This window comes from Micromys minutus (assembly GCF_963924665.1).
Source record: "Micromys minutus genome assembly, chromosome: 29".
Lineage (NCBI taxonomy): Eukaryota > Metazoa > Chordata > Mammalia > Rodentia > Muridae > Micromys > Micromys minutus.
Genome location: NC_137964.1, coordinates 8,149,032 through 8,164,735, shown reverse-complemented (window position 1 = coordinate 8,164,735; position 15,704 = coordinate 8,149,032). Strand labels below are relative to the sequence as shown.

The window sequence follows — 15,704 nt, the reverse complement described above, 5'->3', positions numbered from 1 at the left end:
AAGGTCATATGTGATGCTGTAAAAATGTGCTTGCTTTTCCTAGAAGTTAATTTTAAAAATGCTTTTAATTATGCGCATGTGCATATCTGTGTGTGGGCTTATGCACATGAGTATATGTGCCTGTAAGGGCCAGAGGGGTCAGGCCTTCTGAAGGAGAGCCACAGGCAGTTGTAAGTTGCCTGATGCGAGCGCTAGCCATCAAGAGGCAGTATGTTCTCTTGGCCACTGAGCCATCTCCAGGCCCCTTGAAATGAACTCCTAACATGCAGTTTGACCTCTGAGTACAGCAGATGGATTGAGAAATGCCTGCCCATGCCTGTATTCACAAATCAAGAGAAGATATGGGGAGGACCGAGGTCCTGATTTGGGGCTCAGGAAGCCAGTCACCATTGTGAAAAAGTATCTGAAACACTTAGGCTATGACGGTCACTCTAAGGATTTTCTGCATTCTTGTCTTGGAGCATGCATGCTGGTTAACACTGGAAGAAGCTGTGGTGGCGAGGAGGAATGTATGTTGTATAGCCAGGAGAAATAACAGGGGATAAAGAGTGAGCCACATGGGGCTGGGGAGATCAAAAACACTGGTTAAGAACACTGGCTGTTCTTCCAGAGGACCTGGGTTTGATTCCAAGTATCCACATAAAAATAAATAAATTGAAAAAAAAAAGTGGGCCATACTTTTACTGGGCTGGCTGTAAATGAGGGCCATGCTTTTGGATTGCAGAGCGCCTTGCAGTTCTTAAAACATGTGCCTGGGAGTAGGGGCATCTTCATGGAAGCAAGGGAAGGGGGAATGGGGGAGGGGGATGGGAGAGGAAGGAAAGGGGGATAATATTTGAAATGTAAATACATAGAATATCCAATAAAAATGATTTAAAAAAGCATATGGCAAGCACTCCATCTCTCATGCTAGCAGGGCAGGGCAGAATTCCACAGAAGGGTGAGGCTTATTCCATTGCCTTTGGGCCTCTAGGGCAGGCTGTGGGAAAGGAAGGACATTTCCTTTTGCCTGGTGCTGGTTTATTTGTTTAATGTGCATGACTGCTTTGGTTGCATGTATATGTGTGGGTACTGCATGGGTGCCTCAAGCCTCCAGATCTCAGAAGAGTGCATAGGGTCCCCTGGAACTAGATTTATGGATAGTTGTGAGCCACCAAGGACCATATGGGTACCAGAAACTGAACCCAAGTCACCTGCAAGGGCAGTAAGTATTCTTAATTGTTAAATCCTCCCTCCCAACTCTTAGGGGTTTTGTTTGCTTCTTTGATTAATATTTTTCTCTTTCTTTCTTTTTTATTGGATATATTTTTATTGACATTTCAAATGTTATCCCCTTTCCTGGTTTTCTCTTCATAAGCTCCCTATCCTATCCCTCTTCCCCCTGCTTCTATGAGGGTGCCCCCCACCCTTCTACCCCTTCCCGCCTCCTGCCCTAACAATCCCCTAACCTGGGGCATCAAGCCTTGGCAGAACCAAGGGCTTCTCTTTTCACTGATGCCCAACAGGACTATCCTCTGGTGATTGATTTTTTTTTCATACACTATATTCTGATTATGGTTCCTCTTGCCCCAGCTCCTCACAGCTCCTCCCAACCAACGCCATCCACCCAATTTATATCCTGTTCTGCTCTTTCATTAGAAAACAAATCAGCATCTAAAAAAGATAAACAAACTTAAAGAAGGACAAAAACAAAAACAAGCAAACTTCAGTAAGAGGAAAACAAATGAACAAATGGAGAAATAAGGAGCCAAAGATAAAGCACAGGAAGCACATATAGACGCAGAGACACACACACTGGCACACACACATTAGCACATATAGAGGCAGACACACACATTGGTACATATAAACACAAATTAGCACATATAGACACAGAGACATATATTGGCACATATAGAGGCAGACACATACATTGGAACATATAGACACAGAGACATACATTGGCACATATAGAAGCAGACACATACATTGGAACATATAGACACAGAGACACACATTGGCACATATAGAGACAGATACACACATTGGTACATATAGACACACATTAGCACATATAGACACGGAGACACATATTGGCACATATAGAGGCAGACACATACATTGGAACATATAGACACAGAGACATACACATTGGCACACAAAGATGCAAAAACACACATTGGCACATATAGACACAGACACACATACACAATGGCATATGTAGACAGATAGGCTCACAAATTGGAACATATAGGTACAGAAACACACACATCGGCATATATAAAAATCCCCTCAAAGCTCAAAACACTGCATGAGATGGAACCTATCTCCAACACTGCTTACTGGCCAAGAAACTGAGACTAGATAGACCAGAGACCCAAGGAAACCAAGTACTCTACTACAGGAAGATAGCAGCTAAATGACTCCTGGTGGCATTCCAGGCATGCAGAGACGCTTCCTCCTGCAGTAGATGAGAACAAACACAAACCCACAGCTGGACCTTGGAGCCCTCCCAGTGGGCTATCTCCATCAGTCTCCTCCGCTCACAGCTCAGGGAGGTCTGCAGAATAGGAGGCAGAAAGATTTTTAAGAGCCAGAGGGGATGGAGAACACTAGAGACACACGGTCTTCTACACACAGCAGATCCGGCGCCCTGTGAACGCAGAGCGACCGTGGCAGCACGCACAGAGATGGCAGTCCCGGAGCTGAGAGAGGATGCAAGCTCTCATCCTAACCCAGAAATCATCTCCAATCGATAATCACTCCCAAATGAAACTTCCGTTTTCTCTAATGGAGTCTCACTTGGCATATGAAGAACTCTTAAGGCCAGGCTCCCCTGCCCAGCAGCATGTGACCAACACAAAACAAACTCAGTGACAGGTCTTTTACTTACATTTCATAGTTTGCAATTTTAGGGTTTTTTTTGGGGGTGGGAAGGGCAGGGGGTAGATTTCTGTGTGTGCCAATTTGTGTCTCTATATTTCTGTGTTCCTTTTTTCCCCCCTTGCTTTGCTTTTTAATGTAAGGTTCCTTCTCATTTTTGATTCATCTAAGCAGGCTGGTGGGTGCAGAAAGAAGCCAGAAGTCAGAACCCAGAACCCTGCCTTCTTCCAGAGGTAGGATGTCTTGATTTTGCTCCTGGCTCTCATGCCCCTTGGCAACCCATTCCCAGCTTCTGGATCCCTAATTATACATCTATAATGGGTTGACCCAGGCAACCTCTGTATACCCGAAGTTACTGTAAGATTGGAAACTGCCCTCAGTTCAGGCAGGGCAGAGGCAACCAAGGTACCTAGAACCAACAGATACTAATGTTCAGAGTCCTCTCCCAGTACATAAGGCCAGACAGCTTCAGCCCATGGAAGGCTTAGGTGGGAGAGAAGGCAAGTGGCCACTAGATCGTCTGTCACAAAGGCAATGATGCTATAGCTGGGGCTTGGGGTAGGGTTTAGGAGTGTCAAGGAAACTAAAATGAGTGTGAAATTAAGGAGACTCTGCTCCCAAGGCATTATAGCCCCAGTATTGGGGAAGAGAATCTACTCAGGAGTCCCCATCACTTTAGCATGTGCTGTCCTGCATGGCTAGCTTGTTTTATGGATGGGGACAGAATGTGTCTTGGTTAGGGTTTCATTGCTGTGAAGGGACAACATGACCAAGACAACTCTTATAAAAGACAACATTTAATTAGGGCTGGCTCACAGTTTCAGAGGTTTGTCCCACTGTCGTCATGGCAGGAAGCATGGCAGCAGCCTGGCAGGCATGGTACTGGAGGACCACCAAGAGATCTACATCTTGATCTGAAGGCAGCCAGAGCAGATGTCTTCAGCAGGCCAAGAGAAGGAGACTAGCTCATGGGCATAGCTTGAATTTAGGAGACCTCAAAGACTGTCCCAGTTCCTCCAACAAGGCCACACCTTCTAATAGTGCCAGTCTGCATGAGCCAGCCATCCAAACACATGATGATTCTATGGGGGCCAAACCTGTTCAAACTACCACAGGGGATATACCTATATCTATATCTGTCTATTTATATCTATATCTATATCTATATCTATATCTATATCTATATCTATATCTATATCTATATCTATATCTATATCTATATCTATATCTATATCTACATCTATATCTATATCTATATCTATATCTATCTATATCTATATCTATATCTATATCTATATCTATCTATACCTATACCTATACATATATCTATATCTATCTACATCTACCTCTACCTCTATCTCTATCTATCTAATCTATATCTATATCATCTATATCTATCGATAGATAGATAGATAGATAGATAGATATGAGATGAGATGATATATTGGATCCAGATGTAATGAACTACTACAGGATTAAGGCTGGTGGGTGGGACAGGCACAAAAGGAAGTCACTTCTGGATGGAACAGGCTACTCTGGTGTCACTAGAGGAAGCATTGAAAGATCCTCATCAAATATAAGCTGAAGACTAGAGGCCTAGGGCTGCAGTTTTAGAGCCTGCAACCTAAGCGCTGAGTAGAATATTGACAACCCCCCTCCCACCACTGGGACTATCTAGAACCCTCTAGAACACTGCACGTGTAAAGCTCAGATGGCAGCCTACCCCAGTTTCAGGTGAAGGAAAGCTAGAGTTCCCGTTGCCACACACAGGGCTCTAGGTCCGGGGAGATAGAGGCAGGCTGTGAGTTCTCCCTTGATGCCGCTGGCTTTGGAAGAGACTGTACAGCAGCAGCCATGGGTCTCCAGATCCCAGATCTGTGGAGAAAATGGAGGGAAAGTAATAGGTGTGGGTTCTTCTCTCTGTAGATGGGATCTCCCTATGTGGCCCAGGCTGGCTGCAGAATCTAAATCTCACGTGTGCCACACACTCTGCTAGTAATGCGTTTTGCATGTCTGCTGTATGTCCTTGGCTATTGTCTGTTATGGGATCAGGCTTGACCTGACCACATTTAAACTCCAGCTCATGTCCCTCCCCACCACAGGTTAAAATCCTGAAAGAGGTGTGAAAGGTGACCAAAGAGAGGGGACAACTGTGGCCATGAATCTCTAGGCTCTATCCTTCCCACAAGGAAATGACCAGTCACCTTATTCTTCATGGACACAGCTTCTGTAGCTTGGATCTGGTTTGTGGAACCCTAATGATCAAACCTGTTTCTAGTTTTTAATATAAGACCACCAACCCTGTCACCGGGCAGATACTTGGGAGTCACATGGAATGGCTTCCTGTGTGGCTGTTGTTTGAGGACATGTGAGAGTCCATCTACCTGGTTTGGAATCCAAGTGGTTCCACCTGGGTAGCCTAACATCTCTTCCCCTCAGAACTGTCTGTAATGTAGAGATACATACCCACAAGCACTCAGACAAACACATACATATACACGCACACACACATGCATATACACACATAAGTACACATATACACAGAGGCACACAGATGCATATGTAAACACACACACACACAGACAGCAAATGCACAGATCAAAATTCAGCTCGGTGGCAGTTCTATTCTGCCTGAAGGAGGCTTATATTTCCCCCTGATAGTGTTGTAGAGAGAACTTTAGAAACTCCATTAAAATACAGTGCTTAGAGACATAATAGTGGTTCAACATGATCACAATAATGTTGCTGTCAATCATTTGTTAGGCTTGTAAATCACGTCGTGGCTCTGGCATTCTTTTAGTAGACTGAGCTGGTGAAGTGTATGAGAGGAGCAGCTGGATCCAGGGGTGAGTGGTCGGTGGTGGTGGGAGGGGGGTGTTGGGGGTGCAGATGGCACATTGCCGGCGATCCCAGCACTGGGGAGGCAAAGGCAGATCTCTGAGTTCGAGGCCAGCCTGGTCTACAGAGTGAGTTCCAGGACAGCCAGAGCTACACAGAGAAACAAACCAACCAAACTAAAGAATAAAACAAAGGAGCGAAGAGCAGGCTGGGCCAAGCACAAAATGAGGATGTCCATGACCATCGGAGAGACGGTGGTTGCCCTTCGAAGCGACAGGTACCTGCCCGTCCTGTCAGCTACCTCGAGTCCTGGTTTCCTTCATTTTTGTTATGATCGAATTGCATCCCAGTTCCTCAGGATGAGGAAATGGGGTTATTGAGATTGAGTAGTGAGGACGAATGAGGTCCACAGAGCAGGCTAGACTTGAATCCAACACAGCGAGTAGCTTTGCAAGCACAGGAGAGTTAGAGAGAGGCAGTGGGACAATGGTACATGACAGATGGTGGCAGAGGTCAGGGCATCTCCAATCAAAGAATACCAGGATTGCCAGAAGACTACTGCAAGGCAGGTTTGGGGCCTGGGTCCACCCCACTGTCACAGCCCTCCATAGGCCCCATGCTACCTGACACTTTGAGCTTCTAGCCTTGGAACTGTAAGTCAGTACATTTTTGTTATTTAACTCACTCTGTCTCTGGCACTTTGTTATGGCAGCTCAGAGAGTCGGCTTTCTATCACTACTAAGGACAGTTTCAAAACTAGAGGGAGGAAAGGTGTGTTTTGACTCACAGTTACAGAACATCCAATACAAAGTCTGGTGGCCTTGCTGCCTTAGGCAAACAGCACCTCATGGCAGAGGCATAAGTGAGGGGGAAGGGCACACAGAACTGCTCACCATGGCCAGGTAGCAAAAAGCAAGGAGTGAGATAAGGTCTCACTGTCCCCCTCCAGACAATGCTCCCAACAACCTGAAGAGCCACTAGACCCCACTTAGTAGTGGTTTCTCTACTTCCTGATAGTTCTGTGCTGGTGACAAAGTCTCTAATACTCAAGGTCATTGAAGCAAACGATAGCACACCCTTGCAAAGGATGCTCTCTTACGCCAGCTCTGGGAGATAAGGTGTTAGCCACCGACTCCATACGAAGTTCTGAATTTACAGGCTAACACATAGCCGAGATAGGAAATGCTCACAAGAGTGAACTTGCAACCCTGGGCAGGGCTTGTCTTCTTGGCCCAAATGCCAAGCGCCTCCTTTTGAAAACTCTGCCCCTTGACCTGCACTCTAATCTTCTGAATTTACACTCTGCTTATTTTCCATTTGCTCTCTGAGCTGCTGGCAAACGGGCTAGGAAAGTTCCAGCTCATCCCTGCATCTATGTGGATCTGTGCCTGCTATAAAGTCAGCAAGGCCAACCAATATTGAATCCCCCATGGAAAGGGCAGACCCAAGGGTGACTTGCTCAAGGGACAGCCGTCTCCTTTCTCTGGTATCAATCCACTGGTGCACACTCATTTTACTGGATGGAAAGGTAACCCGCACAGCCATTATCAGTTCCTTTGCCGTGGGTACCGATTTCTTCTTACTGATTTCTTCTCACTTCCTGACAGGAGCTGCTGTGATTTGAGCATGCTTTCAAAAGTTTCTATGGCAAACTCAATCCCTAAATTCATGTGTTAATGGTATCTAAAGGTAGACAGTAAGGATTTGATGAAGTCATGAGGATAAGGATGGAGTGATGGAGTTAGTAGCTCCATAAGAAAGGAAAGACAGGGGGAAGGGTACAGCTTCGTGGTGGACCGTTTGCCTAGTGTGGTGGTCTGAATATTAATAGCACACATAGACCCACATGTTTGAATGCTTGACCCATAGGAAGTGGCACTATCAGGAGGTGTGGCTTTGTTGGAGGAAGTGTGTCACTGTGGGGGCGGGCTTTGAAGTCTCCTGTGCTCAAGCTCTGCCCACTATAGTACACAGTCTCCTGCTGTCTGTGGATCAAGATGTAGACCTCTCAACTCTATCCAGCACCATGTCTGCCTGCACGCTGCCATGTTTCCCACCACGATGATAATGGACTGGACCTCTGAAAGTCAAAATAGCCCCAAAATAAATATTTTCCTTTATGAGAGTTGTCATGGTCATATTGTTTCTTTATAGCACTAAAACCCTAAGACATCTAGCATGTGAAAGACCAATGGGCTCCACCCTGGGCAACTAAAACTGTATTGAAAAACAAAGAGGAAGAGAGAGTTAAGATGGCACATTTGCCTTGCCTGACCATGTAATGCCTCATATTACAACATTGCAAGAAGACCTCCGTTAGGTGCCAGTACCATGCTTTTAGATTTCCTAGCCTTAGAATTGTAAATTAAACACATCTGATCTCTTTTGTAAATTGGTTTATCTCAGGTATTTTGTTATAGCACCAAGGAATGGACTAATACATAAGGTTCCTGAGAAGAAACACAGGAAATTCTGGAGTCTGGGAAAAGCCATCTCAGGCAAGATAAGTTGGTGCCTAAGACCCATGAAGGAAAGGAAGCCAGGCACTTGTTACATAAAAGTTTAGACTGAGTTATCAAACTGACAACAAGGTCCCCAACTAAGAACAGCTTCTGCAAACATGACATGAAGTAGGAGTTTCCAAGGTCAACATCTACCAAGGAACGGAAGTGAGATGCTTGAGCAGACAGGCCCATTTTTTAACCCAGCTGCTCCTCGGTTTATTTCTGACTTTATCCATCCAGCCTGCCCTGGTATTTAGGCTATTGCATTTCACCCCCGTTTCTTAGGCTAAAATCAGCCTCACCCAATAAAACCACTGTGCAGTGAACCCAGTATGCACGCATTGCCTTTAGCGAGAACAATTCTTCTACAAGGTGGGTCTTTCTCCCATCTTGGGCCAGCGTAAACCTCTAAGGAGCTAAGTCAGTTTAGAAGGACTGAGTCATTGACCCAAAGATGCCTGGCTTGTTGTGGTCTCCAGAGCTTTCTGTCATCCTCTCCCTAATCTGAACATCCTCATCCATTTTCGGAGTTGTTGCTGGGAAGAGGGTACCTACCTAAGGCATGTGGCTGTGAATTTTGCTCGGACTATGAGACGAGGTGGCTGGAGTTGGAACGGGCAGCTGTACCCTTTTCACCTGCCTCTTGGCGTTGGATGAGGAGGATGGAGCCCCTAACTGGAGAGACACCAGCCGCTGAGTGGGAGCCCTCACTCACAGAAGCATGGTGCTGGGTTGAAACAGACAGAAGTGAACCTGTTGTCTTAACCCACAGAAAGCACGGAGTGTGCCTGGGAGAGGTGCCTGACTTATGCCAGGAGCACGCCATGCTGCCTTCCTTCAAAGAAATAACTTTCCCTGAATTCTAATTCCGGTTGACAAATGATAGCCCTGTTCTCGGCTTGCGGCATTGTATTTATGGAGAATCCGAAGTGGAAAAGGCACTCCGAATCTGTCACTCTACTCCCTGTTAAGAGACTGCCAGAAGCCAGCAGCCTCCTGGAATGTTTGTATGTCCCTGTGATTTGGAAGAGTAAAATATTTGGGCTGAAAGATAATTCAAAGAATGAAGACTCTCTGCTCACGCAGGCTAGACATGGAACTACTTGGCTCCCGGTTCATTAGCTGTTGTTTGATAGGACTAGTACGGTCTGAAGTAACGTACACACCATATTTCTGAGATGGGGTTTCAATATATTTTAAGTACACATTGGGAAGCTATTCAATATGCCTGAATCATCACAGGCTAAATGCTAATCTTGTAATCACGAGTCGAGATTGGAAGAAAACGGAGAGGCGATGGGAAAAGAAAATAGAATAGAAGGCATGCCCCCACATACAGAATTATGATTATCCGAGAGCCGCGAGATTCAAAGGGAAAAAAAAAAGCTCATTAAAAAACTTGGAGCTCTCTACATGGCGACTTTGGATAAAGCCTTTAGATGAATTTGATTTTCAAAATAAATCAAACTGTGGAGTTCATAAATCTCATCATTTTAATCAAGTTTGCCCAGAGGACTGAATTGCTTGCGTCTGGGCCCCAGTTATATTGCTGGCTCTACTCTCCGCACCTAGTTGGACAGATTCACTTCCAACCTCACTTGCGGGGTGAGTCCCAAGTTCATGGTTGCTGGAGCCATCTTGGACCCACACAGAGGAAGCTTCGGCACAGCCCAGGCTCTGCACACCGTCTTCGGCACACATCCCCCCTCCTCTGCTTACTCAGTCCAGAGTTTAAGATTCTATCTAAATGCTAATCAAGCCCGATTTTAGGCTACCAGCCGCTGCCACTCTACGCCCCACCCTGCAAATCCCGGTTGACTCTGTCCAACACATCTGCAGCTGCGCTTCCGGTCTTAACTCCCATTTGCCACACTCCCCATCTCCAATTTTGGCTTAGGTTCCAAATCTTGGTGTCATCCTTGATTCTTCTCTTGCCTTAAAAACCGCTTTATGGAAATATAACTCACGTATCGCGAAATTCACATTTTTAACATGTTCAACTCAGAGGGCTTCAGCGGGCTATGGAGTTACGCTACCTACTTTCCGGGCATCCCGTCGCTCCTTCAGAAACCCCGTGCCCATTGTCAGCCGTTCTGTATTCTGTCCACACTTCAGTCCCTGGTTAAAACACTTCCTGTCACTTGGTGTCTTTTGCGTGTTTCATACAAATGGAAAAAGCGAGCCAATGTGTGGCTTTCACCTAACATCATGCCTTCAGGTCCACCAATGTTAGGAAGCAGATGGGCGCTTCATTCTTTTGCCTCCACACACCACATATTTATTTTCTTTTTCCTACTTAGAAGTTGCTGGGCATCTACATTGCATCTACCCTTTAACTGTGGTGAATGGCACTGTTTTACACATCGACATGTACATTTTTGAGAAATGCATGCTTTTAGTTTTCTTGAGCCTATCTCTTGGGGGGGGGTGGAAACCCCAGGTCCTATTTACCTCTTGAGAGCTGATAAAATTATTTTAAATGGCATTTTTGTATCAATATATAGATATTTCAATTTCTTGTCATTTTTATCAGCATCTGCTAATCCTCACCAACCCCCTCCCCCTCATGAAGGTAAAGTTGTATTGTATTGTGGTTTGGATTTTAATTTCCCCATGACTGATCATGCCATGACTAGCTACTTTTAAAGAAGTGTCTCCTCAAATCTTTGCCCCATGTTTCAACTGGCTATCATGGGTTTTTTGTTTGTTTGTTTGTTTGGTTGTTTTTTGTTTTTTAATTACTAAGCACTGAAAGTTATAGTCTCGATGCAAGTTCCTTATCAGACATATGGTTGGCAATATCCCCTGTTACATAAGCTGTCTATTTCTTGTATTAACAATGTTCCGTGAAGCACAGATGTTTCTAATTTTGGCAAAGTCTCACTTATTTTCTTTTGTTTCTTAAACTTTTGATGTCATTTCTTAGAAACTAATGCCTACCCCAAGGCCATGGAGCCTTCTCTCTCTCCCTCTCTCTGTTTCTCTCCTTCTCTCTCTGTCTCTGTCTCTCTGTCTCTCTCTCTTGAGGCAGGATTTCCCACCTCCTACTAATTTATTTCAAGTTCCTACTCCAGGGCCACCAACAGCCCAGTAAAGTAGGCTGATGGGTTGCCAAGTCTAGTCACATCCTCTGAAGCAAGTATAATGACAGAGAAGGAAGCCAATTAGACCGCTTTTTGCATAAAAAACAGTGCACTACAGAGGTCCTAGGACAAGCAAGCATTAAACAGAGACAGGCTGTTCAGTATATGAAGGAAACAAAGCCAAACTGTGATGTCATCGCCTTTCTCTGGGTCAGAAAAGCTCGGGTTCTGAGGCTCATGAGTAACATTTCAGGAAGGCACGTGTCCAGCATGTATTGCAGAATAGGAGCTATCCACTGGTGGCAGGGGACAGAATTCCCAGCTCCACCCCTGTCTCCCAGACAAATGAGGAAGTAGTTGGGACAGAAACTATCTAAACAGTGTGCAGGCAAGGACACACATGCTGGAAGGGCTACACACCACGCCAAGAAACAGCATGGAGAGTTCCAAAACAATCCAAAACCTGCTTGTGCACATATGTACAGATAGAGATTCAGACACACATCCACAAGCACACAAACACATACATCTACAAACACTCATACATATACATTCATACACACACACACACACACACAAACACACACACACACACGTAAGATGATGTCTTCGTGCAGGAAGGCAGGTACAAGATAAAACGAGGCCTGTCATTGGATAACAAGGAAGGGTGGAAGAGAATAAAGTTTTAGAAAGGGAGGGAGGAGCCAGAGCGCAGAGTGAGAAGAAGGAGATGGAAGAACATGGAGGCAGATGTGGAAATTTCTCTCTGTGCATCTCTGCATAGATACAGGTCATGAATGTTTTGTAAGAGATGGGTGTGTACAGGATGATCTGTGCTGTGGGAAAACGATATCATATCGGTTGGATTAGAGTCTATTGTGTGGCGTTTTCCTTCATGTGGCGACTTAATTGAGTTCAAGAGAAGATGTAGTAGTGGGATGCACCAAGCCTGCCATGGAATTGGGATGTGTGGGCCTGGTGTGGTAAACAACACAGCAAGGGAACAGCTTGCAGACCGCCCAGGTCAGAGAGTACCTTAGGGGCAGCATGTAGCTGTTGAGATAAATCACTGTTAGTTCCATATGGCCCTATGGTACCAGAACTAGCGTGGGTCAGAGAGAACCCGGGATCCTAGTGGAGCAGTGACACATAGGCAGTGGTTGCACCTTTTTTACACTTCACCACAACACATATACACAAATACACACAGACATGCATGTAGGCACACACACACACACACCCTCCTAAAGCAAATCTAAACTCCTCATGAGACACCCCCCTTCCATTACCAAAGATGGAAAATTGCTTGGAAGGCTAGGGCATGAGGATTGTGGGGAGTTACAGGTCAGTCTGGGTTACAGTGGGAGACCGTGTTTCAAAAATAAATAAGTATACATTAATTAATTAATGAATAGACAAAATCTGCCTAGAGGATATGTACACCAAAGCAGGAGAGGGGCAGACCTTGACTGTGTTGTCAGCAGACATGGAAAACACTTTGTTTTCTTCAAAAGCTACATGTATGTACATCACCGGAGCCGCGTGGCCTCTCAGCACACCTATTGGTTTTCTAGAAAGAAAATAAGAAATGAGCACAGTGCCCTTCTATCTGCTGTTCCTATTCCAAAAATGCAAAACTCAGCTTGGCCGGGATGTGGCGGCTCTATTCAGCCTGGAGGAGGCTTATGCTTCCCTCTGATAGTACACACAAGTATAGATTTCATGTAATAAAAGGACCGGGGCAAAATAATAAGCAGTTTCAGCAACAGAGCTCGGGGTGAAAGGAAGCCTGGGGCTCTGCTTCTCCAGCTGTTAACAATAGCTGCATAAAAGGAATAGGTGAGGAACAGCCCGAGGTGGGGTGGCCGTCCATTCCACGACCCGTGAATACTTTCTGCAGGCTTGAGTGAAAAGCATTAAAGTCTGCACTTGGCGATATAAGGCTATTTTGAAGTGCCCTTGCAGGGGCTGGGTATTCTGGGAGAGTCAGGACATAACAGGGAAGTGGGGGGAGTGAGGAGGCGGGGAGCGGAGGGAAAGCCTGGCTGAGGCTGATGGAGGGAGCACATGCCTGCTTTTAACCATAACAGAACCAGGCAGGAAACTGCCTCCCATTTCTATTCTGTATCTCACATTGTTCTGAGTCTTCCCATTATTAGTTTTCTTTATTGCCCTAAAGGGCGAGCATCCTGTCACAGTTGTAAGTGGGGAAACTGAGTCCGTTGCAGTTGGTCAGGACAACCTCCTGGCTAAAAAGTCAGCAGTGCAACCAGATTCAAGGCATTTTTCCCACTTTGCCTCGTGGTCCCGGCTATCACCTGTACCAGGATTCCCTTGTGGGACCCCTAGATAGGAACCTGGGCGTATCCCATGTAATTCCTGCTCACCAGAACAGAAAGATCAGCTTCCTATTCCCCAGTCCCCACCCGTCTACAGCACTTCTGTGGGGGGTTCTGACACTTGACTGGTAAGTGGACCTGATGCAGGGGCCAGAGATGGGTTACAAACGTCACGGCACAGTAGGTCTCAGTATATAATCACAGAGTTATATCTGGGGAGATGGCTCAGGGGACAAAGTGCTCACTGTGCAAGCAGCAGGCACAAAGAATGGAGTACCTATCCCCAGAACCCACAGAATGTTGGATGGGAGAGGCAGCCTACTTGTAATCCCAGCACTCTGAAGGCAGAGACAGAGGATTCTGGCGCAGGCTGGCTAGCTATACTACTGGTAACAGCAAACTCTGGGTTCTCTGGAGAGACACTGCCTCATTCCCTGAGTGACTAAAGTAGATGCTGGTCTGCTTTCTGTTGCTGTGGTAAACATGGCAACCAAAAGCAACTTGGGAAGGGCAAGGGTTTGCTTCACGTTACAACTCCTGGATCACGGTCCATCATTGATGGAGGCCTGTTCTCACCTTAGGTTCCTTTTTACCCAGATGACTCTAGTTTATGTCAAACTGACAAAAGTCTAAATCAGCACAAACTCTGGTGTCAGTTTTAGGAAACCACGCACACATGTACAAGCACTCACAAAGGCATGCCAACCTGCACATATGTGTGTGCATGCCACACACATGTGAACAGAACAAAGTAGATTAAAAACCAAACTATTTCTGGGTGCTTGCTCAGAAGGGCATACTGTGTGAAGTTCATGCCTGGCCTAAGAGGTCAGAAAGAGGGAGTTGGATTCCCTGGGCCTGTAATTATAGATGATTTTGAGCAATCGTGTGGGTGCTGGGAATAGAACCTAGGTCTTCGGGGTGAGCAAAAAAATGCTCTTAACTATTGAGCCATCTCTCCAGTGGCCGCTACAGCAGACTTCTATAGGTTAAAAATGGAAATGTTCCAGACTCTGTGAGTGGGAGATTAAATTGGACATCGGCTTTTAAATGATTCGCGTAGGGAATTTCCAGTCATAGTTTCATTTACTTTATGACAGCAACAGTACTCTAGGTAGGAGCGAGACAGCTTACCCAGGCAGGTAAGGATTCCAGACCCTGATGATGCGATCCAGCCCACCTGTCACCAGCAGGTTTTTCCTCCTGCAGAAGGAGAAGGCCTTGACTCCCTTATGGACACGGAACACTGTGCGATTGCATTCTGCTTGCCTTTTGGGCAGAGCAAGGGATGCTGAGCTGTCCCCCATCTTGACAGTCTTACCGACGTTTCTTATTTCGTTTAGCTTTTCCTTGATGTCTGTTGCTCCCACAGTGAACCCTAAAAATATTCACAGGCAAACAAGACAAAGTCTCTTAATTCGATCCCTCAGTTCCCCCTGGCCTACTGTTTTTATTAAGGTCTCAGACTCTTCCTCAGTAATGACGCTGGTATTTTCTTTCATCCCCTGGGGTTAAATTCCAGACAGCCTGAAACTAAAAGTGATGTGATTAAGAAAAAGCTCTTTTCACTTTTCTGTAAAGGGGACATGAGACACCTGGGAGAGCACACACAGCATACTGTCTAGGCTCTCCTCATCCAGTGGCCTGACATCTCCTGACAGTGCTTCTATTTGAGTCCTTGAGAAGCTCAGTGATTCAAGCACACACATCTCCATCTCATAATACAAGAGCACAGAACACTTGTCATCCAGAAAACATCAGAACTATCCTGGAGAGATGGCTAGGGGGTTAAGGGCACTGGCTGCTCTTGCAGAGGACCTGAGTTTGATTCCAAGCATGCACATGGTGGTTTACAACCATCTGTGACTTCAGTTCCAGGGGATCTGATGCCCTCTCTGGCCTACCCAGGACGTGGAATACACACACACACACACACACACACACACACACACACACACGAGAGAGAGAGAGAGAGAGAGAGAGAGAGAGAGAGAGAGAGAGAGAGAGGTCATATACATAAAATTATTTTAAAATTACAAATAAAATTGCAGGAAGAGGCATTGAAACCAGGACTGTCT

At 45.7% G+C, this 15,704-nt stretch overlaps 1 protein-coding gene across 1 annotated transcript in view; it reads right to left on the bottom strand.

The window, feature by feature from the left end:
- Window positions 1–15,704, bottom strand: part of LOC308439289 (cilia- and flagella-associated protein 337-like) — a gene marked incomplete at both ends in the record, with an annotated part of 75,046 nt that overhangs the window by 32,606 nt on the left and 26,736 nt on the right. The window contains 3 exon segments of the mRNA XM_080941017.1: window positions 4,586–4,737; window positions 12,752–12,857; window positions 14,761–15,004. Coding sequence (XP_080797143.1) covers window positions 4,586–4,737; window positions 12,752–12,857; window positions 14,761–15,004 — 502 coding nt within the window.